This window comes from Oryctolagus cuniculus, chromosome 9 (assembly GCF_051225735.1).
Source record: "Oryctolagus cuniculus isolate XC-2025 breed Fujian yellow rabbit chromosome 9, ASM5122573v1, whole genome shotgun sequence".
Taxonomy (NCBI): domain Eukaryota; kingdom Metazoa; phylum Chordata; class Mammalia; order Lagomorpha; family Leporidae; genus Oryctolagus; species Oryctolagus cuniculus.
The window spans coordinates 117,388,809-117,414,364 of record NC_142875.1 but is presented as its reverse complement, the minus strand read 5'-3'; the positions used below and the strand labels follow the sequence as shown (position 1 = coordinate 117,414,364).

Sequence of the window (25,556 nt, the reverse complement as noted above, 5' to 3'; positions counted from 1 at the left end):
ATCAGAAGAGGAGCAGCCAGGACTAGAACCGGCGCCCATATGGGATGCCGGCGCTTCAGGCTAAGAGCATTAACCCGCTGAGCCACAGCGCCGGCCCCAGCAATTTCCTTTTTTCAGATTTATTATTTACAGGACTATCGCTGTAACATAGCAGATAAAGCTGCCATCTGCAGTGCCGGCATCCCATATGGGCACCGGTCAGAGTCCTGGTTGTTCCACTTCTGATCCAGCTCTCTGCTGTGGCCTGGGAAAGCAGTAGAAGACATGGACCCCTGCACCCATGTGGGAGACCAGAAAGAAGCTCCTGGCTCCTGACTTCAGATCAGAGTAGCTCCAGCGATTGGGGTCACTTGAGGCATGAACCAAAGGATGGAAGACCTCTCTCTGCCTCTCCTTCTCTCTCTGTGTTACTATTTCTTTCAAGTAAATAATAAAATAAATATTTAAAGAAAATGTATTACTTACATGAAAGGCAAAGGTACAGGGGGAGGAAGGCAGCGGGGCCAGAGCAGGGAAAGAGAATGGGTGAGAAATAATCTTCCATTTGCTGATTCACTTCCCAAATGGTTGCAGAAGTAAAGAACCTGGAACTCCATCTGGATCTCGCACATGGGTGCAGCGGTTCAAGCACTACAGCCATCGTTTGCTGCCTTCCCAGATGCATTAAAAGGGAGCTGTATCAGAAGTAGAGCAGCTGGGACTCAAACTGCCTGGAATGCAGGCATCATAAGAAGCAGCTTAATCCACCTACCACTCATCAGCCTTTTTATTTTTTACTTTTGACAGGTAGAGGTAGAGTTAGACAGTGAGAGGGAGAGACAGAAAGAAAGGTCTTCCTTCCGTTGGTTCACTCCCAAAATGACCACTACGGCTGGCGCTGCGCTGATCCAAAGCCAAGAGCCAGGTGTTTCCTCCTGGTCTCCCATGGGGTGAAGGGCCCAAGCACTTGGGCCATCCTCCACTGCACTCCGTGGCCACAGCAGAGAGCTGGACTGGAAGAGGAGCAACCAGGACTAGAACTGGTGCCCATATGGGATGCCAGCACCGCAGGCAGAGGATTAACCAAGTGAGCCATGGCGCCAGCCCCCAGCATTTTTTAAATATTTATTTTATTTATAAGATCGACAGAAAAGGAAAGACAGAAGCAAAGTCATTCATTCCCCAAATGGCCACAGTGGAGCAGGCTGAACCAGAACCAAGCCAGGAGCCAGATCTCCAACTGAGTTTCCCATGTAGGTGGCAAGGCCTCAAGCACTTGGGTCATTTCCATTGCTTCTCCAAAAGCATCAGCAGGAAACCGAATCACAGGCAGAGCAGCTAGGACCTGAACCATTGCTCCAGTGTAAAATTCAGGTATCAAGAGCGGCAGTTTAACCTGCTGCGCCACACACTGACCCCTATTTAGCCAATTTTCTGTGTGTAACTGCAAGTTACTAAAAAAAACCAGGATGCTACTCTTCGTTCTGGAAAAGCAGTTCTCAATAGTAAAACACAATCCATTTTTTTCTTTTCTTAAAAGTTCACCCTAGCACAGCACACTTTCTCAACAACAGCTTCACTGTCTCATTCAGGAGAGACTAGCCCACTAATGCAAAGACAGGTTCCAGGGTTTCCAAGTCAACTGCTGCCTGTAGTATTTACAAGCCTATCATCTGATTATTTTCTACCCTAAACATCACAGATGAATCATCTTTTTTTTTTTTTTAAGATTTATTTGAAAGGCAGAGTTACAAAGAGACAGGGACACAGAGGGGAAAAAAAGTCTTCCATCCGCTAGTTCTCTCCAGATGGCTGCAACAGCTGAAGCTGTCCTCATCCGGAGTCAAGAGCTTCTTTCAGGTCTCCCACATGGGGGCAGGGTTCCAAGGACTTAGGCCTTCTAACACTGCTTTCCCAGGCCAAATCCAAGAGCTCGATTGGGAGTGGAACAACTGGGACTCGAACAATCACCCACATGGGATACTGACAATGCAGGCAGCAGTTTTACCCGCTATGCCACAGTGCTACCACTTATAGATAAATCCTATAATCTTTCTCTATGTCACTTTGCCTTTCACATAAATAAAATTGGCTTTAAAAATACGGTGATTAAGAACACAATCAATGCATGCCTGTATAAAAACAGATAACAGGTAACGAAACACAGACCACATCTAAATTATTTGCTGTACAGACACCCTGCTTTGGAGTAGACTAGTTACTTTTACTTTTTTACCTTTAGTATGTACAAACTTCCTAAAATCTTTTTAGAAACACCAACCTTTGTTGTATGTCAGATTTTCTTTTTTTCAAATTTTCTTAATACAGAACAAAGTTGCCTCCAAAATATGATTTTATACACTTTGTATGTTTAAACCATTCATAATTATATTCCCTCAGCTACTATGTCACAGAATTCTAGGTGACACACAGGTATCCTACTAATTTACTGTTAAGAGAAATAGACAACCCAAGCTAAAGAAGAGTAAATACTGTATTTGCATTGAAAACCCAAGATACAAACAAAATCCACTGAATACCCACAGATTTTGTGGTTGAAATACTTACGTAATGAACGTCGTCTTTTGTTCTTTAATTTCCTCCTTTTGTTCATTCCAGCTTTAGAAGGAGATTCTTCTTTGGCCTTTGGCTGGCTAGAAACTTTGGAGGAGTTCTGCTGACTGAAGTGTGTGGGTACATGGCGAGCTAGCCCTCCCTGAGAAGCAAAGCTGGCATTGCAGCCGCCAACAACACACTGAATGAGAATAAAAGAGGAAAAGGATGTCAGTGATACTGTGCAGAGCATGAGCAGAATTTCAATGAGATGATACTTAGTAACTCAGAAGTAGACTGGTAGCCCAAAAAGAACTGATTCCAGAAAAGAAGCATGAAAAGATTAACATAGGCCTTTCATTTTAGAAATAGACCAAGTTGCCCAAGAAAATATACATGAGGCAGTGGCACAACAGGAAAATAAAATTCAAGTGTCCTGACTCAACAGTTTGCTGCTCTCTCCACTGTATTGAAAAGAGTGGGATTTTCTTTCCAGAAAAACCTGGCTTTGGATTAATCACTTGTATAACAGGAACAATAATTGCTTTCGAATTAATCACTTCTATAACAAGAACAGTAACTGCTTTTGATAACCTAGCAATTACTTGGATTCCCTGGATTTAAAAAAAAAAGATTATTTATTTGGAATGCAGAAAAAGAGAGAGATCGAAGGAAGGAGGGAGGAAGGGAGGGAGGGAGGGAGGGATACAATGACCATCCAACTGCTACTTCACTCCCCAAATGGCCACAAAGGCCAGGGCTGAACCACGCTGAAGCCAGGAGCCAGGAGTTTCTTCCAAGTCTCCCACTTGGGTGCAGGGGCCCAAGCACTTGGGCCATCTTCCACTACTTTCTGAGGCACATTAGCAGGGAGCTGGATTGAAAGTGGAGCAGCTAGCACTTGAACCTGCACCCCCATATGGGACACTGGCGTTGCAGGCAGTAGCTAAACCCATTACATCAAAACGCCAGCCCCGTACTCCTGGATATTAAAACTATTTTTATCTTAGGGGCCGGCATTATGACGAAGCGGGTTAAGTTGCCACCTGTGATGCCGGATCCCATGAGCACTGGTTTGAGATGTGGCTGCTCCACTTCCAATCCAACTTCCTATTAATGTGCCTCGGGAAACAGCATAAGATACCTTAAGTATTGGGCCCCTGCCACCCATATGGAAAACCTGGATGGAGTTTCAGGCTTCTGGCTTCAGCGTGGCCTAGCCCTGACCTTTGTAGCAATTTGGGGAATGAAATCAACAGATGGAAGATATCTCACACCTTCTCACTGTCTCTCCCTCTCTTTTTCAAATAAATAAATCTTGAAAAAACATTTTTTAAATCCTAAGACACACAGATAACATCCTACTTCAAAACCTTCACTACCTCCCTACCCTTCTACACTGTTGTAACAGGTAAGAAGCAGTCCAGTAATAACTTTTAAAGAATTTTCTTACAGGGGTTGATGTAGTGACACAGTGGTGAAGCCATGGGATACGCACATCCCATACTGGAGTGCTGGTTGAAGTCCCAGCTGCTCCAGTTCTGATCCAGCTTTCTGCTAATGCACCTGGGAAAGCAAGACATAATGGCCCATATGCAAGAGTCCTTGTCTCCCCTATGGTGTTCCATGCTCCTTGCTTCAGTCTGGCTGTTGCAGGCATTTTTGGAACAAACCACAGATAGAAGATAACTCTGTCTTGCATTTCAAATAACTAAGTCTTTAAAAAAAAATTCTTACAAACAAGTTAAAACTAGGGGTCAGCATTGTGGCAAAGCAAGTAAAATCAGTGCCTGCAATGCCAGCATCCCATATGGGTGCTGCTCACGTCCTTGCTGTTCCACTTCAGATTCAGCTCCCTACTAATGGCCTAGGAAAAACAGCAAAGATGGCCCCAGGGCTTAGGTACTTGCCACCCATGTGGAGGCCCAGAGGAGGTTCCTGGCTCCAGTCTGGCCCAGCCTATCACTGCAGTTATCTGTAGGTGAACAAGCAGAACGATCTCTGTCTCTCTCTCTCTCTCTGACACTGACTTTCAGATAAACAAATAAATCTTTAAAAAAAAAAAAAAAAGGAAAGCATGTAAAAACTATTAAAGCGGGCGGCACCGCGGCTCACTGGGCTAATCCTCTGCCTGCAGCGCCAGCACCCTGGGGTCTAACGCCGGATTCTGTCCAGGTTGCTCCTCTTCCAGTCCAGCTCTCTGCTATGGCCTGGGAAGGCAGTGGAGGATGATGGCCCAAGTGCTTGGGCCCTTCACCCACAGGGAGACCAGGAGGTCTCCTGGCTCGTGGTTTTGGATCGGCACAGGGCGCCGGCCATGGTGGCCATTTGGGGGGTGAACCAACAGAAGAAAGACCTTTCTCTCTCTCACTAACTCTGTCAAAAAAAAGAAAAAAAAATTATTAAAGCCAGCAACCCTCCTAGTGAAAGCATTAGCCTCAAGCAGCCCTCCACCAGTTCCTTTAAATACTGTTCCTTTAGCCTCTGATACCTGCAAGACTGAGCAATCAAAAGGCTAACTACCTAAATCACAAGGCAGATCTGCCACTCAAACAACAAATGTACAACATTCAGATGTTACAAGAAATATGAAAGAAATGCTAAGGGGGCGGGGGGATGGGGGGGGGGGGGGCGCGTGCTGCAGCACAACAGGTTAAGTTGTAGTTTGCAGTGCCTGCATCCCATATGGGCACTAGTTCGAGTCCCAGCTGCTCTACTTCCAATCCAGCTCTCTGCTATGGCCTGAGAAAGCAGTACAAGATGGTCCAAGTCCTTGGGCCCCTGTACCTGCATGGGAGACCCGGAAAAACCTCCAAGCTTCTGGTTTCATATCAGCCCAGCTCTGGCCATTGTGGCCACTTTTGGGAGTGAAGCAGTGGATCCAAGACCTCTCTTTCTGCCTCTGCCTCTCTGTAACTGCCTTTGAAATAAATAAATATTAAACAAAAAAAAAATTCTACTAAGTGTGGCATGGTACATTCATGGTTTTGAAGTACACTTCTGTAATAAGCAATTTAAATTTCTATTTACAATCTGATACATAGGATGTTTTTAGTGGCTAAATTAAGTATGTTTGGGATAAGTTGGGTGTCTGAATCTAATTCTTCAACTGCAACATTTGTGTAATCTTGACAAACTGCTCAACATTTGAGGAGTATTTTCAGTACAGGAGTTTTAATGGTTTGCTTCTGCCACATACAATATATTTAGCTGATGAATCCATGAAGCTATTTTGAGTCTATGAAACAAGACCAGTCTGATAAGAAACATATACCATATTTGGAAAATTCATTATCAAAAAAGTATGTTCCAGCTTTATTAATTTTGATGACACTGAAAAATATTGGACTATATCAAATATACTTAAATTATTCATCCTTTTCCTTTTAATTTTATATTCATCTGGCCCAGGAAAACTTAAAATATGTGGTTTGTATATATTTCTATTAGATAATCGTATTATCGAATAACCCATACAGGGGACCAACACTGTGGACCAGCAACACTACTGGGGATAGCAGTTGAGTCCTGACTGCTCTGTTTCTGATCCAGAGCCCTGCTAATGTGCCTGGGAAAGCTGTTAAAGATGGCCCACGTAGTTGGGTCTTCGCCACCCACTTGAGAGATCCTCATGGAGCTCATCTCCTGGCTTGGCCTAACCTATCCTCAGCTACTGCAGTCATTTAGGGACTGAGACAGCAGATAGAAGGTCAGTCTCTCCCTCTCTTTCTCTCTCTCTCTTTCTCTCTCTCTCAAGTAAATAAAAAATCTCACCCCACCCCCACCAAAAAAAAAAAAAAAAGCCACACAAAACACAATACTTACCTTTCACACCTTAAAATTTTGAAATTATCATCCCTGTATTTCCTAACATCTTTTTCTAAAATCATAGATTAAATCAACATCTATTATAGCTGATGTGTCAGTTACTTATGGGAATACAAACTACAATTAAGACTGTACTTCTGGGGCCAGCGCCGTGGCACAGCAGGTAAAGCTGGTCCTCCTACAGTGCCATAATCCCATATGGACACCAGTTCAAGTCCCGGCTGCTCTACTTCCAATCTAGCTTTCTGCTATGGTCTGGAAAAGCAGCACAACATGAACCAAGTCCTTGGGCCCCTGCACACACATGGAAGACCCAGAAGAAGATGCAGGATCCAGGCTCCTCACTTCGGATCAGCCCAGCTCTGGGCACTTCAGCCATTTGGGGAGTGAAACAGCAGATCAAAGATATTTCTCTCTCTATCTCTTACTCTTTCAAACAAATAAGTAAATCTTAAAAAAAAAAAAAAAGATGGTACTTCTGCCTCTGTAATCTTGGTCCAGCATTGGTTTATTCAACAAATCTACTGAAAAACACTCTTTCAAATACTGGATTAGCTACTTGATTATAACAAGGCAGGGATTACAGTAATAGTTCAGACCCAAGCCCTTCAGTTTAAATTCAGAGATTTTGTGATCACTCCACCATGGGTTATCCATAAAGAGTCCCAGTAGGTTCTGGAAATCCTTTTTTTCAACTCAACAAGAAAGACCCTAGCAGCATCTAGAACTCAGAGTAATCATCCAAGGTTTATCTTCATCAGTGAAGACTTCACAGACAAAAATCAATAATGGGAAAAGAGAACTGCTTCATCTCAGATTTTGGTCATTCATCAAGCAAGAATCATAAATTTTTAAAGTTAAGAATAAAAAACAATTTAGAATGAGAATGTCCTTTTAAAAGAAACAGAATGGGGGCCAGCATCATGGTATTACAGTTGCATCCCATATGGGAACCAGTTTACGTCCCAGCACTCAGTAATTTCACTGTTCAAATATTCATTTTATATTTTCACTCACACATATAACAATGAACAACGGAACACAACTCATGGTATTCTGATGAAAAAACAACTTGTTTCAACCATTAAGAACCGTAACACACTGAACAGACTACTTTATATGTTCTACCTCTCAAATCCACTAAAACCCTGCTGCTGCAATGGTTAAGCAGTTGTCCTGAAATCTGAAAGGTGGAATGAAAGGGAGTTATCAGATTTGTTGGAATGAAGCAGCATTAAGACTGTCTTTGTGGTATGAACACTGTCGTATTCAAAATTATATTAAGTGATGTGATGACCTACAGGGGATACTGGAACACAGAGTAAAAAGTACCCATTTCACAGATGTGGTATCAGCAGGTAGTCTAAGGGAAAACAAAACTTCCAGACAAAAATGTTGGTTCTTAGCTTTGACAAATATGCCAAAGTAATAAAAGTTGAGAACATCACAGGACTGAGTAAGGATACAGATACTCTGCACCATCTTTGCAAATTTTCTATAAATCTAGGTTATTCCAGAATAAGTCTTTAAAAATTCCAGGTAGCAATTAAAATCTATATAAAACCACAATGAGCACAAAGCACACTTCATTAGAGAACGACAAATAGTGTGTTACACCAGCACCACAAGTTTCTGTGATGGGATAATGAGGATATGAGACTACTTTAGGAGCAGAAAATGTTAGAAATGAAGATCTCGTTACACAGGATGCAGTGAAGTAACAAATTTGAATTTTCCTAGTCAATTAGGCAAGAGAAAGAAAGGACACCCAAATTAGAAAGGAAGGACTGGTGTGGTGGCAAAGTGGGTTAAACCAGTGCATGCAAACTGGGATTCCATATAGATACCAGTTCAAGCTGAGCTGCTCCACTTCTGAGCCAACTCCCAGCTAATGTGCCTGGGAAAACAGCGTAAGATGGTTCAAGCACTTGGGCCCCACGCCTGCCACCCATGTCAAAAACTCCTGGCTACTGGCTTCAGCAGGCAAAACCGCAGCCTTTGTGGCTCTTTGGGGCAAGAACCAGCGGATGGAAGATCTCTTGCTCTCTGTCTCTCCCTGATTCTCTGTGTAACTCTTTATTTATGTGAAAGAATCTTTCAAAACAAAACTATCATTTACGAAAAACATACCACATCATTCACTTTCTAAATATTCTACTTATCTTTTTGTTCTGTAAAATGTTAACATATTTAAAATGAAACACTTCTTGGTTTTCCTAAGGTATGTTTGTTTAGGCTATATGGATTCTATATAGATTACAAAACGCTGAAAATGGACTATTCAATTTACAATTTAAAAAATTAACATTGTTGGGGGGCTGGCGCTGTGGTATGGCAGGATAAAGCCCTGGCCTGAAGAGCCAGCATCCCACATGGGCACCGGTTCTACTCCCAGCTGCTCCTCTTCTGATCCAGCTCTCTGCTGTGGCTTGGGAAAGCAGAAGATGGCCCAATCCTTGGGTCCTGGCACCCGCATGGGAGACCCGGAAGAAGCTCCTGGCTCCTGGCTTCGGACTGGTGAAGCTCTGGCCATTGCAGCCATCTAGAGAGTGAACCAGCGGATGGAGGAACTCTCTGTCTTTACTTCTCTCTGTGGCTCTGTCTTTCAAATAAATAAAATCCACATATTCAACGCAATCCCAAATGTCAAACTATCAAACACATTCTTCACAGAAATAGAAATAAAATTCCAAAAATCTGTACAGAACCATCCAACACCCTGAACCAAAGCAATCCTCAGCAAAAATAAAACTGTAGACACCACAATACATGACTTGAAGCATACTACGAAGTTACAGTAATCAAAACAATACAGTACTTGCATAAAAACAAATACCAAAGAAACAGAATAGAGAACCTGAAAATAAATCTACATATGTACAGCAAACTAATTTTCAAAAAGGCACCACTGCATTGGAGAAGGTCAATCTTTTGAATAAATTGTGCAACAAAAACTGGAGATATACATTTAGAAAAATAAAACTCAATTTCCTCTCACCATATACAAAGTTGACTCAAAATGAATCAAAGATTTACATTTAAGATCTACAAATATCAAACTACAGAGGAAAACATGAGAAAGGCTTCAGGACCCTGATCTGAGTAAAGAATTGTTTATAAGAACCCAAAAGGCCAAGCAGCAAAAAACAATAACTGATTACATCAAATTAAAATACTTTTTTGTTTTGCTTTTTTTGACAGGCAGAGCAGACAGTGAAAGAGAGAGACAGAGAGAAAGGTCTTCCTTTTCCGTTGGTTCACCCCTCAATGCCCGATACGGCCGGCGCACCACGCTGATCCAAAGCCAGGAGCCAGATACTTCTCCTGGTCTTCCATGCGGGTGCAGGGCCCAAGCACTTGGGCCATTCTCCACTGCGTTCCCAGGCCACAGAAGAGAGCTGGACTTGGAAGAGGAGCTACCGGGACAGAATCAGGCGCCCCGACTGGGACTAGAACCTGGGGTGCCGGCACCACAGGCGGAGGATTAACCTAGTGAGCCGCGGCGCCAGCCCAAGAACAGACTTTTAAAAGGGAGTCTAGTGAGGTTTCAGAAGGAAAAGAGATCTGGAGAGAAAGCTTAGGTCTTCTTAAAGAATATCCAAGTAATCCTGAATAGAAACAGCCATTCGGATGAGGACTCCACCAGAAAAGAGGAACATGTGATCATCAGAGAGATAGAGATCATTCAATTGCTGGTTCACTTCTCAAGTGAATGCAGCAACCAGAGCTGGGCCAGGTCGAAGCCAGGAGCTGAGAACTCAGTCCAGGTCTCCCAATTGAGTGGCAGGGACACAGGTGCTTCAGCCAGCACCTGCTGCCTCCCAGGGTACACATTAGCCAAAAGCAAAGAATTAACAGAGTGAAGAGACAGCCAACAAAACAGGAGAAAACATTCGCAAACTATTCATCCAACATAAGATTAAATTCCAGAGTTTAACAGGAACTCAAATAACTCAACAGCGCTCTTTCTCTTTATATAGACACACACATATGATATCTGTACATATTATATATACTATATATTTATGTATAGCTATGTTACATACACAATAATCCAATTAAAAAAGAGGGACATTTCTCCAAAGATACACAAATGCCCAAAGAGTACATAGAAAAATGATAAACACAACTAATCCTCAGGAAATGCAATTTCAAACCACGATGAGGTATATCTCACCTCAATTAGAATGGCTATTTTTCGTTAAAGATTTATTTACTTATTTATTTGAAAGAGTGACAGAAAGAGGGGGAATAGAGACACATACACACAAATTTCAAATCAACTGATTCACACATTAAGACTCTATTAGATATCCATCTGAGCATTCTATTCTGACATTTTAGATAGAAAATTCAGGCTAGAGACAAATATTTGCTAGTGATCAGAACGGCATTAAAACTGAATGACTCCAGGATGGGCCTGTGGCCTAGAAGTTAAGATAGAGGTTGGGAGACCGGTGATGTGCTGCAGAAGGGTTAAAACCCCTATCTGTAGCACCAGCATCCCATATGGGTGCTGGTTTGAGAACCAACCACTCCACTTTCGATCCAGCTCTCTTCTAATGCAACTAGGAAAGTATCGGAGCATGGGTCAAGTCCTGGAGCCCCGGCACCCACATGGGAGACCAAGAAGAAGTTCCTAGATCCTGGCTTCGGGTCAGCTCAACTCTGGCAGTTATCTGCATCTGAGGGAACCAGTGGATCAAAGACCTCTCTCTCTGTTTCTACTTTTTCCTATAACACTTTTAAATAAATAATCTTTTTAAAAAAAGGTGGGGGAGGCCCGCGGGGGGGATACACAGGTTGGGACTATTATGTCCCATATCAGAACGCCCAGGTATAAATCCCAGCTCTAGTTTCCCATTCCAGCGTCCTGTTTAAGCACATTAAAAAAGTAGCAGGTGATACATCTCACGTGGTTGGGTTCCTGCCATATACACAGGCAATCTGAATTGCATTCTCAGGTCTGGCTTTGGATTGTTTCAGCTTTGACCACTGAGAGCATTTGGGCAGTGAACTAGAGGATGGGAGCTCAGTTTCTCAGTCTCTCAAACAAGTAAATAAAAGAACTAGGTAATTAGACCTAGGGTGAAAACAAAAGAAAACACTCTCCAATACTTAGAAGGCTGACCACAAAGAGGCCAGCAGAGCAGACTCAGAGGAATTGCCACTGAGGGATAGGAGAGGGGAGGGAATACAGAAAACACGGAAGAGTGCTAACTGGGAGCCCTAGAGAAGTCAAAAACAAGATCCTGGGGACGCAGTTGGTAAAGCCATGCCTGCAGTGCCCACATTCCATATGGACACCGGTTCAAGTCCTGGCTTCTCCACTTCCCATCCAGCTCTCTGCTTTAGCCTGGGAAAGCAACAGAAGATAGCCCAAGTCCTTGAGTCCCTGCACCCATGTGGGAGACCCAGAAGAAGCTCCTGGCTCTTGGCTTTGGATCGGCACAGCTCCTGCCGTTGCAGCCAACTATGGAGTGAACCAGCGGATGGAAGACCTCTTTCTCTCTCTTCCTCTCCTTCTCTGTGTAACTCTTTCAAGTAAATGAATATTTAAAAAAAAAAAAAAAAGATCCTACAGAACTGTCTTCAATGCTTTTTTTTATTTTTGAAGAAAACTATACTGGTAACCACATGTACCACAGAAATGCTGTTCAGTATCAGCTATTCTATCATTAGGTTAACTTCCAGATTTCATATGATAAATACCTGAACAAGGTTCTTAACCCTACATACACATCTGAATCACTTTTTTCATAAACAGCATTTACCCACCAACTGCCCCCAGAGATTCTGGTTTAACTGGCCACCGGTATGATTCAGACATCAGTTTGTTTTTTTGTTTTTTTTGTTTTGTTTTGTTTTTCTTTTTTTTGACAGGCAGAGTGGACTGAGAGAGAGAGACAGAGAGAAAGGTCTTCCTTTGCCGTTGGTTCACCCTCCAATGGCCGTCGCGGCCAGCACGCTGCGGCCAGCGCACCGCGCTGATCAGGTGGCAGGAGCCAGGTATTTCTCCTGGTCTCCCATGGGGTACAGGGCCCAAGCACTTGGGCCATCCTCCACTGCACTCCCAGGCCACAGCAGAGAGCTGGCCTCGAAGAGGGGCAACCGGGACAGAATCCGGAGCCCCGACCGGGACTAGAACCCGGTGTGCCGGCGCCGCAAGGCGGAGGATTAGCCTAGTGAGCCGCGGCACCGGCCAGACATCAGCATTCTAATACCTGGTGGCACAGTTCATATATAAAGAAGGAATAAATACTGATTTCCATCAGCCGTCAAAACAAGATTCCTCTCATCCTCCAAGATTTCCCAAGCAGTTTTTTTTGCAATAGGGAAATTACTTTGTTTTTTTGATTATATAATAACACTATTATCCTGATGCGCAAACTGTCCATCTTTAGTCAGTGACATACTCCAAAAGTTGGTTGCAGAGGCTAGGGAACAAAATAGCTTAAGTCACACATATAGAGGAACACACTCGTACACAAAATGACAAAGGAGTTCAAGAAAGGTACCAGAACAGAACAGCTGGCTTTGGACTACAGAGAATGTCTGCAGGGAAGGAAAAAAAAAAAAAAAAAAGATCTGGGGCCGGCGCCGTGGCTCACTTGGTTAATCCTCCACCTGTGGCACCGGCATCCCATATGGGCACCAGGTTCTAGTCCCAGTTGCTCCTCTTCCAGTCCAGCTCTCTGCTGTGGCCCGGAAAGGCAGTGGAGGATGGCCCAGGTGGTTGGACCCCTGCACCTGGCTCCTGGCTTCGGATCAGTGCAGCGCCAGCTGTAGCGGCCATTTAGGGAGTGAACCAACAGAAGGAAGACTTTTCTGTCTCTCTCAGTCTATAACTCTACCTGTCAAATTTAAAAAAAAAAAAAAAAAAAAAAAACCTAAAAAGTATCATCTATTAATCAAGTCATAAAGTAACTGAACAAGAAAACTATTTCATAGCTCAACTCAGTGACTGATAACTACCACTGGTCACGTCATATGGAGAAGCCATCAATTACCAACACCTATCTATGGATACAACTACAAGATATCTAAGACAAAAAAGGATATAAAATCTAAACTCTGGTTTGATAAAATTTCTTCAAAAGATTTTTAAATTTATTTGAAAGGCAGAGTGACAAGAGAGATCTTCCATCTGCTGAATCACTCCCTACACAGCAGCAATGGCAGGGCTGACCAGGCAGAAGCCAAAAGTCAGGCACTCTAGCTGGGTCTCCACATGGGTGGTAGGGGTCCAAATACTTAGGCTATCTTTTACTACCTTCTCAGGTGAGTCAGCAGGAAGTTGAATCAGAAGCAGGGCAGAGGCCAGCACTGTGGAATAGCAGGTAAAGCTGCTGCCTGCAGTGCCACCATCCCATATGGGCAACAGTTCTAGTCCCGGCTGCTCTACTTCCAATCCAGCTCTCTACTATGGCCTGGGAAAGCAGCAGAAGACGGCCCAAATCCTTGGGCCAAAACACCCACATGGGAGACCCAGAGGAAGCTCCTGGCTCCTGCCTTCGGATCAATGCAGTTCCGACTGTTGTGGCCATCTGGAGAGTGAACCAGCGGATGGAAGACCCCCTCTCCTCCCCCCTTCTCTTTGTGTAACTCTTTCAAATAAATAAATGAATAAAAAAAAAAAAAAAAAAGAAGATGATGAAGCAGAGCAGCCAGACTTGAATCTCATATAGGATGCTGGTGTCTCAAGTGGCACCTTCACCCACTTCACCACAACACTGGCAACTCCATTTTCTTTTTTTTGTTGTTGTTGTTTTGTTTTGTTTTGTTTTGTTTTTTAAGATTTGTTGTCCTATTTTAAAGTCAGAGTTACATAGAGAGAAAGGAGAGGGAAAGAGAGAAAGAGAGGTCTTCCATCCACTAGTTCACTCCCCAGTTAGCCACAATGGCTAGAGCTGCACCAATCCGAAGCTAGGAACCAGGAGCTTCTTCCAGTCTCCCAGGCGGGTGTATGTGACCCAAGAACTTGGGACATCTTCCACTGCTTTCCCAGGCCATAGCAGAGAGCTGGATGGGAAGTGGAGCAGCCAGGACTTAAACTGGCACCCATATGGCATGCCGGCAGGCAGGCGGCGGCTTTATCCACTATGCCACAGCGCCAACCCCCCGTTTTCTTTACTTGCAATTTAGGGCATGTTCTTGGTCACAAAACATGTGCTCACTTCCGCAGCACATATACTAAAACTTCAACAATCCCAAAACATATAAACAGATTAGCTATTTCAAGTCTCAGACTGTAAATAAAGTCTGAATATTTCAGATATCATATCACAAGGAAAAGTTATTTAAGTATGTCCGTGTTATGAGACTAGTTAAGTCACTGAGGAAAAGTCACAATTAACAAGTTGATCCAAGACAACTTAATGATCATAAACATGGTATTCAGAGTAAAGAAAAAAAACCAGGTCAAAGAAAGTATGTGGAAAGAAAGTAAAGCTACTGCGCTGATCCAAAAACTGCAACCATATAGTTTCTAATATGTATACATTGATCCAAACAACTGCAATACTGGCAACTCAAGCAAAGAAAAGAAATCAAAACAGTCAAGTGATATGATGTATATAAATACTGCTTATTTTCTTCAGTTATGTAAAATATTTCTAAGCTTGGCAAGGTTGATTGCCACACAGCTATGATGAAGCTTACATAACATTAATAACAAGAATTGAAAAATCACAACTTTAAAAACAGGCTAGCAATGATTTAAAGACCGCCAAAACCCTAGAATTACAAAAATACATTCTTTTCTGGCCGGCGCCGCGGCTCACTAGGCTAATCCTCCGCCTTGCGGCGCCGGCACACCGGGTTCTAGTCCCGGTCGGGGCGCCGGTTCTGTTCCGGTGCCCCTCTTCCAGGCCAGCTCTCTGCTGTGGCCCGGGAGTGCAGTGGAGGATGGCCCAAGTGCTTGGGCCCTGCACCCCATGGGAGACCAGAAGTACCTGGCTCCTGCCATCGGATCAGCGCGGTGCGCCGGCCGTGGCGGCCACTGGAGGGTGAACCAACGGCAAAGGAAGACCTTTCTCTCTGTCTCTCTCTCTCACTGTCCACTCTGCCTGTCAAAAAAAAAAAAAAAAAAAAAAAAAAAGGTTGGTCAAAGTTGGAGGATGGAAGACCTCTCTGTGTCTCTCCCTCTGCCTCAATCAAACAAATAAATCTAAAAAAAAAAAAAAGAATAAATAAAAATCATACTGCTTTAAAATCAAAAGTTTTTTTTTTTTTAAAGACAGAATACCGTTGACATGGTTTACTAGATTGTAGGTAAGAAAACAGGAATGGGCGCAGTGTTTTGCTCTCTGTGAGGTGTAGGCCAGTGTCAGCCCGCAGAGGGTCACTGCGACGTCGGGCCTGCTTCCTGGGGCTGTGTGTGGCTGCATGGCCCCAGACACCATGGCAGCTTCAGGGCTCCCACAGGGAGAAGTTCAGAGGCAGCTTGTGGGGGGCTGACATTCTGGTGGGAATGGAACAGAACTGCATAGAAGTGGACGTAAATAAAGGGATGGAAAGGCTAAAAAGAAAAAAGAAAAAAAAAAACACAAAACAGTAATGACAGGGCCAATGTTGTGGCACAGCAAGTTAAGTCACCACGTGGAACCCCAGAAGCCCATATCAGGGAGCTGGTTCAAGTCCTGGCTGTTTCACTTCCAATGCCAGGTTACTGCTAACGCACAGCTTGGGAGGGAGCAGGTAACGGCTTAAGTAATTGGGTTCCTGCCACCCATGCTGAAGACCTGGTTGGAGTGCTTGGTTCCTGGCTTTGGTCTGGCCCATTCCCAACTGTGTGCGGTCATTTGTGGAATAAACCATTGAACTGAAGAATGCTTTTTTCTCTCTCTGTCACTCTTTCGAACAAATAAAAATAAATCTTATAAAAAAAAAAGGAAAGAACAAGACTTCATATTTATTTGCTTTATCTGCTGTAATTCCACAAAGAAATATTAGAAGAAATCACAAGATGGTAGTTAACAGTAATTACAGATTTGATGGGAAAGAAGGTATAGGAACAGGATAAGGGGCAGGACTTCTCAGTGTAAACAGTTTTTTTAATAAAACTGTTTTATTTAACTCAACTATTGCCTTTCCAAAAAATATTAAGTAGTTTTTAAAAACAACAACAATTACCTCATTTTCTAACAAAACCAAAGGGAAGTATCTGGCACATTATTTACATTCCAATAGGTATTAAGGTTTTAACAACTCTTAAACTTCTTGGAACACACAACTTCATGGTGCATGTGTTCCATAATTAGAAACCAAAATATTTTGAATTCTTAATGAAGATAAATAGAAAAAATAATTTTTACAGAAACTTCTCTATGAGGATTTCCCAGAACACATCTACTTGACAAAGTGACTTACAACTAAGTAGTCATAGGACCTCAAAATTGAGTGGAAAAAATCAAAACCCTCAATGTTCATACAACAGTGCTATTTGCTACTAAGACTGAAAGCACGGGGGGGGGGGGGGGGGGAGGACACACGGGACATAAGACTAACAACATCCCAGTGACTACACAGAGGGTGCTATAAGTCACTGATCCACCCACTATTTTGAAGACACTAATTTAACAAGCCACTTCTGCTCTTCAAACTAAGAAATTTTATTATCTTCACATCTCCACTTATTTTTGAGATTCCACACATTTATAAGAAGTTAAAATAAACAGTTCTTTTAAAAGGTTTTAGAAGAGTGAAAGCATGGCCCTTAAGAAACACATTCACTTTAATTTTAAAAACTCTTCAAGCACACATACTCACTCACCTTGAAAGGTTTGTCTCCACTGTGCGTCAGCATGTGCCTCTGTAGCCAACTTTGACTGGTTGATGGAGTGTTATATACTTTGCAACCTTTCCATAAGCAAACAAATACCTGTTAAAACAAGAGCCATAATAATTTTTGTCATTTATCTCTACAAAGAGTTTGAGTCCTTGTAAGTTCAAATGAGTATGTTGTTAAGTCTTCAACTGACAAAAAGAGCCATTTAATGTATGAGTTATCAAAAGGCTGAATACAGTTGAACTTTTTGGACTTGTCAATATGAGGCAGTTTCAACCCCACCCTTCCCCCACCCCCACAGGCTGCTGACCACTCCCTCAATTAGGAACTGACATACTAATCACAAAGTGGCCTTCAGAAGGGAATATATACACCAAGGAACTGGAACTATAAGCCTTCATTTACATTTTTATATTTACTACATAACAGAACTTATTATTTTGATTTCTTCTTGCATATATACTAACATTGTTTATTCTTAAATTTCTCTTAATCATCTTAATTATGAAGCGGAATTCAATATAAAACATTAAATTACCACAGTGGCAAAAAAAAAAATCAATAGGCATAACCTATTCCATTACCATAACAGATCCACATTCTTAGGGTCAGGCAACTAACTAGGTTTGAAAACCATCAAGACCAACATTACAATCATTATTATCTTCCAACTAGTGAGACCAACTTTCATATTTCCAACAAACTGAACACTGAAGACAACTCCTTCTGAATCTATCACAATTATTACTTCCAAAGAACCATTTAAGGCCTTAGTTCTTTCCTAAGGTAAGAATAATTTTATGTGGAGTCACACTTAGACGACCTCAGGGTACTTCAGGTAGAAAACAAGGATATACCCAGAACTGAGGACACATTTTTTAGACAGCTGAATAAAAACAGCTGTAATAAAAATTTTAAAGAGAAAAGCAACAGTCTGTAAACAAATAATGTAGAAAAATTTTTATTGAAAAGCTAAACCTTTTATGTCTAAAAAGACAACACCAATATCACAAATTGACATGGCTGTTTAGAGTATCATTACACATCTTGATTCCACAAGACTTGCTATTTTCTTATAGATAAGCAGACACAGGAAGTCATTACTTCTCACTCTTCATAATCAAAATTTCTGATCTTGGCATGAATCAATAAAATAAAACTTGAGATACTCAGGGTTAAACATTACTTTCAAAAATAAATCCAGAAAAACAAAAATTCCAAAAACTATATTTATATGCTACATGAATGAATCCAATACTGTTTGATAATCAGTGCTATCAATTTCCTGACTATATTAAATTCAGTGGATAGTGAATTTTCAATCTGAGCAATTAACAGGTTATCAGAGGTTGGTTTTCTCTATAGAGTCATATCAGACAAAAAGAACTACCTTAAATCAAGTATGCAGTCACAAAATTAATGTTACTTTTAAAACCATAAAGAATTCTACTGAAATAACTAACAAGTGACCCCTGCTTTGCATTACTCTCAAATCAAAGAGGTAGGGGCACAGGTTGTGGCACAGGTTAAGTTGCTGCTTGGGAAACCCGCAGCCCTTACCGAAGTACTGGTTTGGGTTCCCACTACCCCACCTCTAACTCAGTCTCCTAATGCATCCTGGGAGGCAGGAGATGATGGCTCATTTGCCTGGGCCCATAGCACCTACATGGAGACCAGGATGGGGTTCCAGGCTCCTATCCCAGTCCCAGCCATTGTAGCTATTTGTGAAGTGAACCAGCAGATGGAAGATCACTAGATCAACCAACCTCTCTCATTCTGCTTTTCCAGTAGATGAAAAGTAAATAAAAAATAAAATTTACCAAAAAAAAAAAAGAAAAAGCAGAACTTTGTTCCTTCTACATAAACACTGCTTCTACCTAATTTACCCCACATTTAGGAGCAATAACAATCTCTGACATCTAAATTTTTTTCCCTGTAAAAATCTATTTTTTTTTCTTATAAGCAAGCATGATTATGGAGGCAATGGCAGCTTTATAATACCATCAGATATAGCCTTACATATCGAGTAGTTATGGTCTAGACCAGGGGTAGGAAACCTTTTTTCCACTAAGGGTAATTCGGATATTGGTAACATCACTTAGGAACCACCCAATAAATTGACTGAATTTCGAGTCCTGCTTGGGGCCATCTTGGCAGGGCCAGACCAAATAGTTTCCCAGGCCTTATAAGGCCTGCAGGACAGACTTTCCCACTCCTAGTCTAGATGGAATAATGTCTAGTGACACAATGAAAGCAGTACCGTTCGGATTCAAAACCTTTAAACCTAGCGAACTCTATAGATGAAATCACTGCAGACACAAAGTTAACTATGTTTAACTACCTTTGAGCAAATTACTTAAAAATTAATTGGACGCAGAGCAGGGGAGCACTTAACTGCCACAAGACAGCCTTGAGACAAAACCAGCATGAAAGATCCACCGAGGTATCTACAAAAATGACAAAACTGTTCAAAAAGCTGAAATTTCCAGGGGCCAGCACGGTGGCACAGGTAAAACCGCCACGTGCAGCGCAGTCATCCCATATGGGCACTGAGTTCCAGCTGCTCCACTTCTAATCCCGCTCTCTGCTAATGGCCTGGGAAAGCAGTGAAGGATGACCCAAGTCTTTGGGCCCCTGGCACCGTGTGGCTCTTGTCTTTGCATCTGCACAGCTCCAGCCATTGTGGCCAATTGGGCAGCAAACCAGTGGATGGAAGACTTCTACCCTTCTCTCTGCTCTGCCTCTCTGTAACTCTGACTTTTTTAAATAAATAAATCTTTGAGGGAGAAAAAAAAAAAAGCTGATACTTCCTTTCCTAACCTGCTAAGGAAGGCCTATGATAAAATACTTTTAAAAACTATACTGGGGCTGCTGCCTCCAACACTGGCATCCCATATGAGAGCCAGTCCATTTCCCAGCTGCTCCTCTTCCAATTCAGCTCTCTGCTTATGGCCTGGGAAAGCAGTGAAAGATGATCCAAGTCCTTGGGCCCCTGCACCCACATGTGAGACCAGGAAGAAGCTCCTGGCTCCTGGTTTCAGATCGGTGCAGCCCTGGCCATTGCAGCCATCTGGGAGAGAACTGGAGGATTGAGGACCTCTCTATCTGCCTCTGCCTCTAATTCTGCCTTTCAAATAAATAAATGGGTATTAAAAAAAAAATCCAGCTCTTTCCCTTTATATCTATGTAAGCATGGAAGAAGTCTCTTTAATTTTCCAACAAAGATACTGTGAGTACATACTTGGTAACTCCAAAATACTACAAAAACACAACATATTCTCACAGAAAGAGTAGTCAAAAAGAAAATGTTGGTTTACATTAGACACTGGATGTCCACTCTCAAAATAACTGCCATCAGTGGAGCCAGCACTATGGCACAGCAGATTGATGCCCTGGCCTGAAGTACCGGCATCCCATGTGGGCACCAGTTCATGGCCCAGTTGCTCTACTTCCACTCTGGCTCTCTTCTGTGGCCTGGGAAAGCAGCCGAAGATGGTTCAGGTCCTTGGGGCCCTGTGCTCGCAAGGGAAACCAGGAAGAAGCTCCAGGATCCTAGCTTCAAACTGGCACAGCTGTGGCCATTGCGCCCCATTGGGGAGGGAACAAGCGGATGAAGGACCTCCCTCCCTCCTTCCCTCTCCTCTCTGTATAACTCTTTCAAATAAATAAATAAACCCTTAAAAAAAAAAAAAAAAAACTGCCATCAGATTTTTCTGCCAGACTGTCCGTGTAGGGGTGTGGCAGGACTGGCGGGGGCGGGGGGGGGGTCATCACAACCAACGAATCCATTAAGTGTATTTTCTTTAACTGATTATTTGCAAGACAGAGCTACAGGGAGAGGAAGAGAGACAAATAAATTAATAAATTCCATCTGCTGGTTCACTCCTTTAATGGCTGCAAAAAGGGACTGGAGCCTGGAACTCCATCCAGGACTCCCACGTGGGTACTGGGGCCTAAGGGCTTAGGTCATTCTCCGTTGCCTTCCCAGGCACAATCCAGAGAACCGGATTGGAAGCAGAACAGCTTGGACTCGAACCGGCATCTATATGGGTATCAGCCTTCCCCTAGAATATTTTTAAACAATCAATCTTCTTATTTCAACAATGAGGTAACCTAAGATGTATGGGTCTAAAATGCTAAGCTTTCTGCTAAGAATTCTGAGTTTTGCTGGGTTGGGTCAGTTTTACCTTCTAAATGCTCAACATGAAGCAGACTTAGACAAACCTGAGAACCAAAGTTAGTCTTATTCTCCTTCACTTATATGGCCCATACCAGCAGAACGTTATGTGATAAAATACAGATAAACACATTTCCATTTATCTCATCACTAACACTTCAGACCTGAAGTGTGCAAGTGAATACATTCAAATACTCTGTAAATGAAAATCCAACAGCAGAGGAATGCTGCCTAACCAACTAGACAGAAGTCTAAGGATACATAAGGAAATTCAGTTATTAATGAATTAAAACCAGGCAAAAGTATTCTAAATGCAGAGCAGGTAAGCAGTTTAATTTACAGGTCAAATAAAATAAAAGATTAATTATAATTAGTAATTAGATTCCTTTGGCAGTAAACTGACAAAAAAAGATATGCGATAATAACATTTAATATCAGTAAAGGGATGAGTACATGACTCATGGTAACTTTAAGCTTGAATATTTCTACGAAAATAAATGCTTTACAAGACATAAGTACACCAAAGAGAAGCAAAAGAAATTTTTGATTCAATTATTTTGTTTTGTGTCGCTTTCTTCAAGATGCAAAAATGGGGGCCAGTATGGGGGCACAGCGGGTAAAGCTGCCACCTGCAGTGCCTGCATCCCATATGGGTGCTGGTTCTAGTCATGGCTGCTCCTCTTCCAATCCAGCTCTCTGCTATGGCCTGGGAAAGCAGTGGAAGATGGCCCAAGTTCTTGAGACCCTGTACCAGTGTGGGAGACCTGGAAGAAGCTCCTGTCTCCTGCCTTTAGATTGGCACAGCTCTGACCATTGGAGACAACTGGGGAGTGAACCAGTGGATGAAAGGCCTCTCTCTCTCTCTCTCTTTGTAACTCTTTCAAATAAGTAAATCTTTAAAATAAAAAAAAAAAAAATGCAAAAGTGACAAGTATGTTTAAAAATAACAAATCTTTTATCAATTGTATCAGTCTTAGCCATATTAACTACACTGACGCTTTCAATTTCCTCTATTAAATGATATTTAATGAAGAAAAAAATATTTAAAATGTTCAACTGTAAGAATAAAGTGTTTCTCAAAAAGATATGACCAAGTTCATGCTGTGCTTAGGACTTATCAGACTGCCAATCAAAACCCCAAATGACCTCTTAAGGTTGCCTTCACATACTAAGCAGCATTCCCACTTAATTTAAAAATTTAGTACACATATGTCATTTTATAAAATATTTAACAGTGACTGGCCACATTTAAGACTTCAAATAATACTTTTATTATCCCACCCTAGGCCTAAAAGATTCCTCCTTCCACCCTCCAACAACAACAAAAAAAACCACACTGAAGAATATATAAAATGAGACAAATAAATCCTGTGTTAAGAAACCTGATTTCTTTCTATACCAATTTTTGTTTTAATTCACGAAAGAACAAAGATAGGGGCACGTATTCACTCTCACCGTTAAGATGCCAATACCCTACACAAGAGTTTATGGGCTAAAAACCCAGCTCCTGCCTCTAACTTCCTATTAAAGCAGATCCTGAGAGGCAGTGGTGATGGCTCTACAGTAACTGGATTCTTGCCATGCATGTGGGAAAAATGAGGTCCTAGATTCTACTTTTGGCTCAGCTCAGGCCAAGTCACTGCAGGCATTAGGGGAGCAACAGCCAGTGGGTGGGAACTCCCTTTCTCGGTCTCTCAAATCTCTTTATAAAAAAAAAAAAAAAAAAAAAAAAAAAAAAAACTCCAAAACACTAATGAATCTTACATTGAACTGCAAAGTTACTACAACATGAAGTTCCTCACCCACCCAATCTTAGGTATATAATAAGCAGACACCAGTATCTGAAATCTGATTACTGAAATAGCTCCCAAACAAGTTGTGGGAATCTAATAACATACAGAAGCATGGACCAACAGTACAATTCTATTAAACTGAATACAAAAGGATAATAAATTTTTATTTTGCATACTTTTCTTAAGTTGTAAAAAACATTCTCGTAATCTTTTTACAAAATCATACCCATAATTTGGTGTTTAAATACCTTCATTTTAAGGCAGAAACAAGTATCTACTTTAACATGGAAAATTAGGAAAAGGTAAATTTGACTTTAGTTTCCAAAGTCTACATACAGACTACAACATGCTGCTTAAAGAAGGAAGCAACATTCCTAAGCAATTGTATGATGATTTTTCTTGTTTTTCCCAGGGTGAAGATTAGTGTCGAATGAGAAAAAGAACAGGAATTAATACAGTATTTAGACCTTGCTAACTTATTGATCCAGTAACATTGTCATCAATCAGTAATTAGAAGCACAAAATTTAGGTTTAGAATTTTTTCAGGGCCAGTGCTGTGGCGTGGCGGGTAAAGCCATGGCCTGTAGTGCCGGCATCCCATGTGGGCGCAAGTTCAAGTCCAAGCTGCTCCACTTCCTGACCCAGCTCTCTGCTATGGCCTGGGAAAGAAGTAAAGGATGGCCCAAGTCCTTGGGCCCCTGCACCACAGGGGAGACGCAGAAGCTCCTGTCTCCAGATCAGCACAGCTCCAGCCGTGACAGTCAACTGGAGAGTAAACCATCAGATGGAACACATCTCTCTCTCTCTCTCCTCTCTGTGTAACTCTGACTTTCAAATAAACAAACCTTTAAAAAGAAGTAAATATTTAAAAAAAATAAAAATTTTCATCAGTTTCTGTTCCATAATGACAGTTTAAAAAAAGAAATTACAGGTGCTGGCACTATGGCACACTGGGTTAATACCCTGGCTTGAAGCGCTGGCATCCCATGAGCACCGGTTTTAGTTCGGCTGCTCCTCTTCTTTTTTTGGACAGGCAGAGTGGACAGTGAGAGAGAGAGACAGAGAGACAAAGGTCTTCCTTTGCCAGTTCACCCTCCAATGGCCGCCGTGGCCAGCACACTGCGCTGATCCGATGGCAGCAGCCAGATACTTATCCTGGTCTCCCATGGGGTGCAGGGCCCAAGCACTTGGGCCATCCTCCACTGCGCTCCTGGGCCATAGCAGAGAACTGGCCTGGAAGAGGGGACACCGGGACAGAATCCAGCACCCCGACCAGGACTAGAACCTGGTGTGCCAGCACCGCAAGGCGGAGGATTAGCCTAGTGAGCCGCGGCACCGGCCCTGCTCCTCTTCCAATCCAGCTCTCTGCTATGGCCTGGGATAACAGTAGAAGATGGCCCAAGTCCTTGGGTCCCTGCACCCACGTGGGAGACTTGGAAGAAGCTCCTGGCTCCTGGCTTCGGATCAGCACAGCTCTGGCCGTTGTGGCCATCTGGAGATTGAACCAGCAGATGGAAGACCTCTTTCTCTCTACTTCTCTGTAACTCTGTATTTCAAATACGTAAAATAAATCTTAAAAAATAAAAATAAAAAAATAAATTACAAAAATAAAATGATCAACCATCAAAATCAGTATTCTTCACTTACATGTAGCCTACAGAAATAGGGTCAGACACAGAAACAGAAAGGAAAACACTGGATATCAGGGGCTGATGTGAAGACAGAGTAAGTTTTCAAATTCTCAGTCACATTTTATCACAGAAAAGACTGGAGTGAATTTTATGCATTTCTTTGATCCTTTACAACTATAGTTTAGCAATTAATATCCTTTAAAAATCTGTACTCTTTTCTTTGGTCAAATAGTGTTTTTCTTAAAATTAGCCAAGAAATCTCATAACTTGTAATAAAGTAATTACTCTGAGTAAGGGTTAAACAAATGATAATGATTTTCAGTTTAGCAAGATTATATCTAGGTAGAAATACTACAATTTCATGCCTACTTCTGTAATATAAATAAGGTATATGTAGTGGCAAATATTATATGACACGTAATTTAGAAAATTCAGCCTATAACTGCATCTTTTCTACAAATCTGTAAAGGGCTGAGAACATTCTCATAAGGCTATGTGCCAACTCAATCTGTTGGAGCCAAGACTTCTGAGTTACTGAACGTAAGATTCTGCTATACCTACTAAGAGATTTCCAGGGACCTATATAATCCATGAATCTATATATGGCTACTAAGTGACAAAAACAAAGCATATGTATTGGCTCAAAAGTGGTATATACCAAGTGATACCAAGCACTGGTTCACAAAAGGCAGATCTCTAACAACCAGGCAATCAAGTCAGTAAAACAATTCGTACTAAATATCTGACATATGGGGACTGAGAGTCAAACTAAACACTCTTTAAGTACTGATCTGGGTTTTACAGTG

The 25,556-nt window shown here is 42.0% G+C and overlaps 1 protein-coding gene across 12 annotated transcripts in view; it reads right to left on the bottom strand.

The window, feature by feature from the left end:
* AEBP2 (AE binding protein 2) overlaps window positions 1–25,556 on the bottom strand; it is a 153,897-nt gene that overhangs the window by 89,690 nt on the left and 38,651 nt on the right. For all 12 annotated transcript variants that reach the window (XM_089303902.1, XM_089303906.1, XM_089303900.1 and 9 more), the window contains 2 exons: window positions 17,135–17,242; window positions 2,548–2,734 (listed from right to left, as the gene is read on the bottom strand). In XM_089303902.1, coding sequence (XP_089160028.1) covers window positions 2,548–2,734; window positions 17,135–17,242 — 295 coding nt within the window. The remainder of the gene's footprint in view (window positions 1–2,547; window positions 2,735–17,134; window positions 17,243–25,556) is intronic.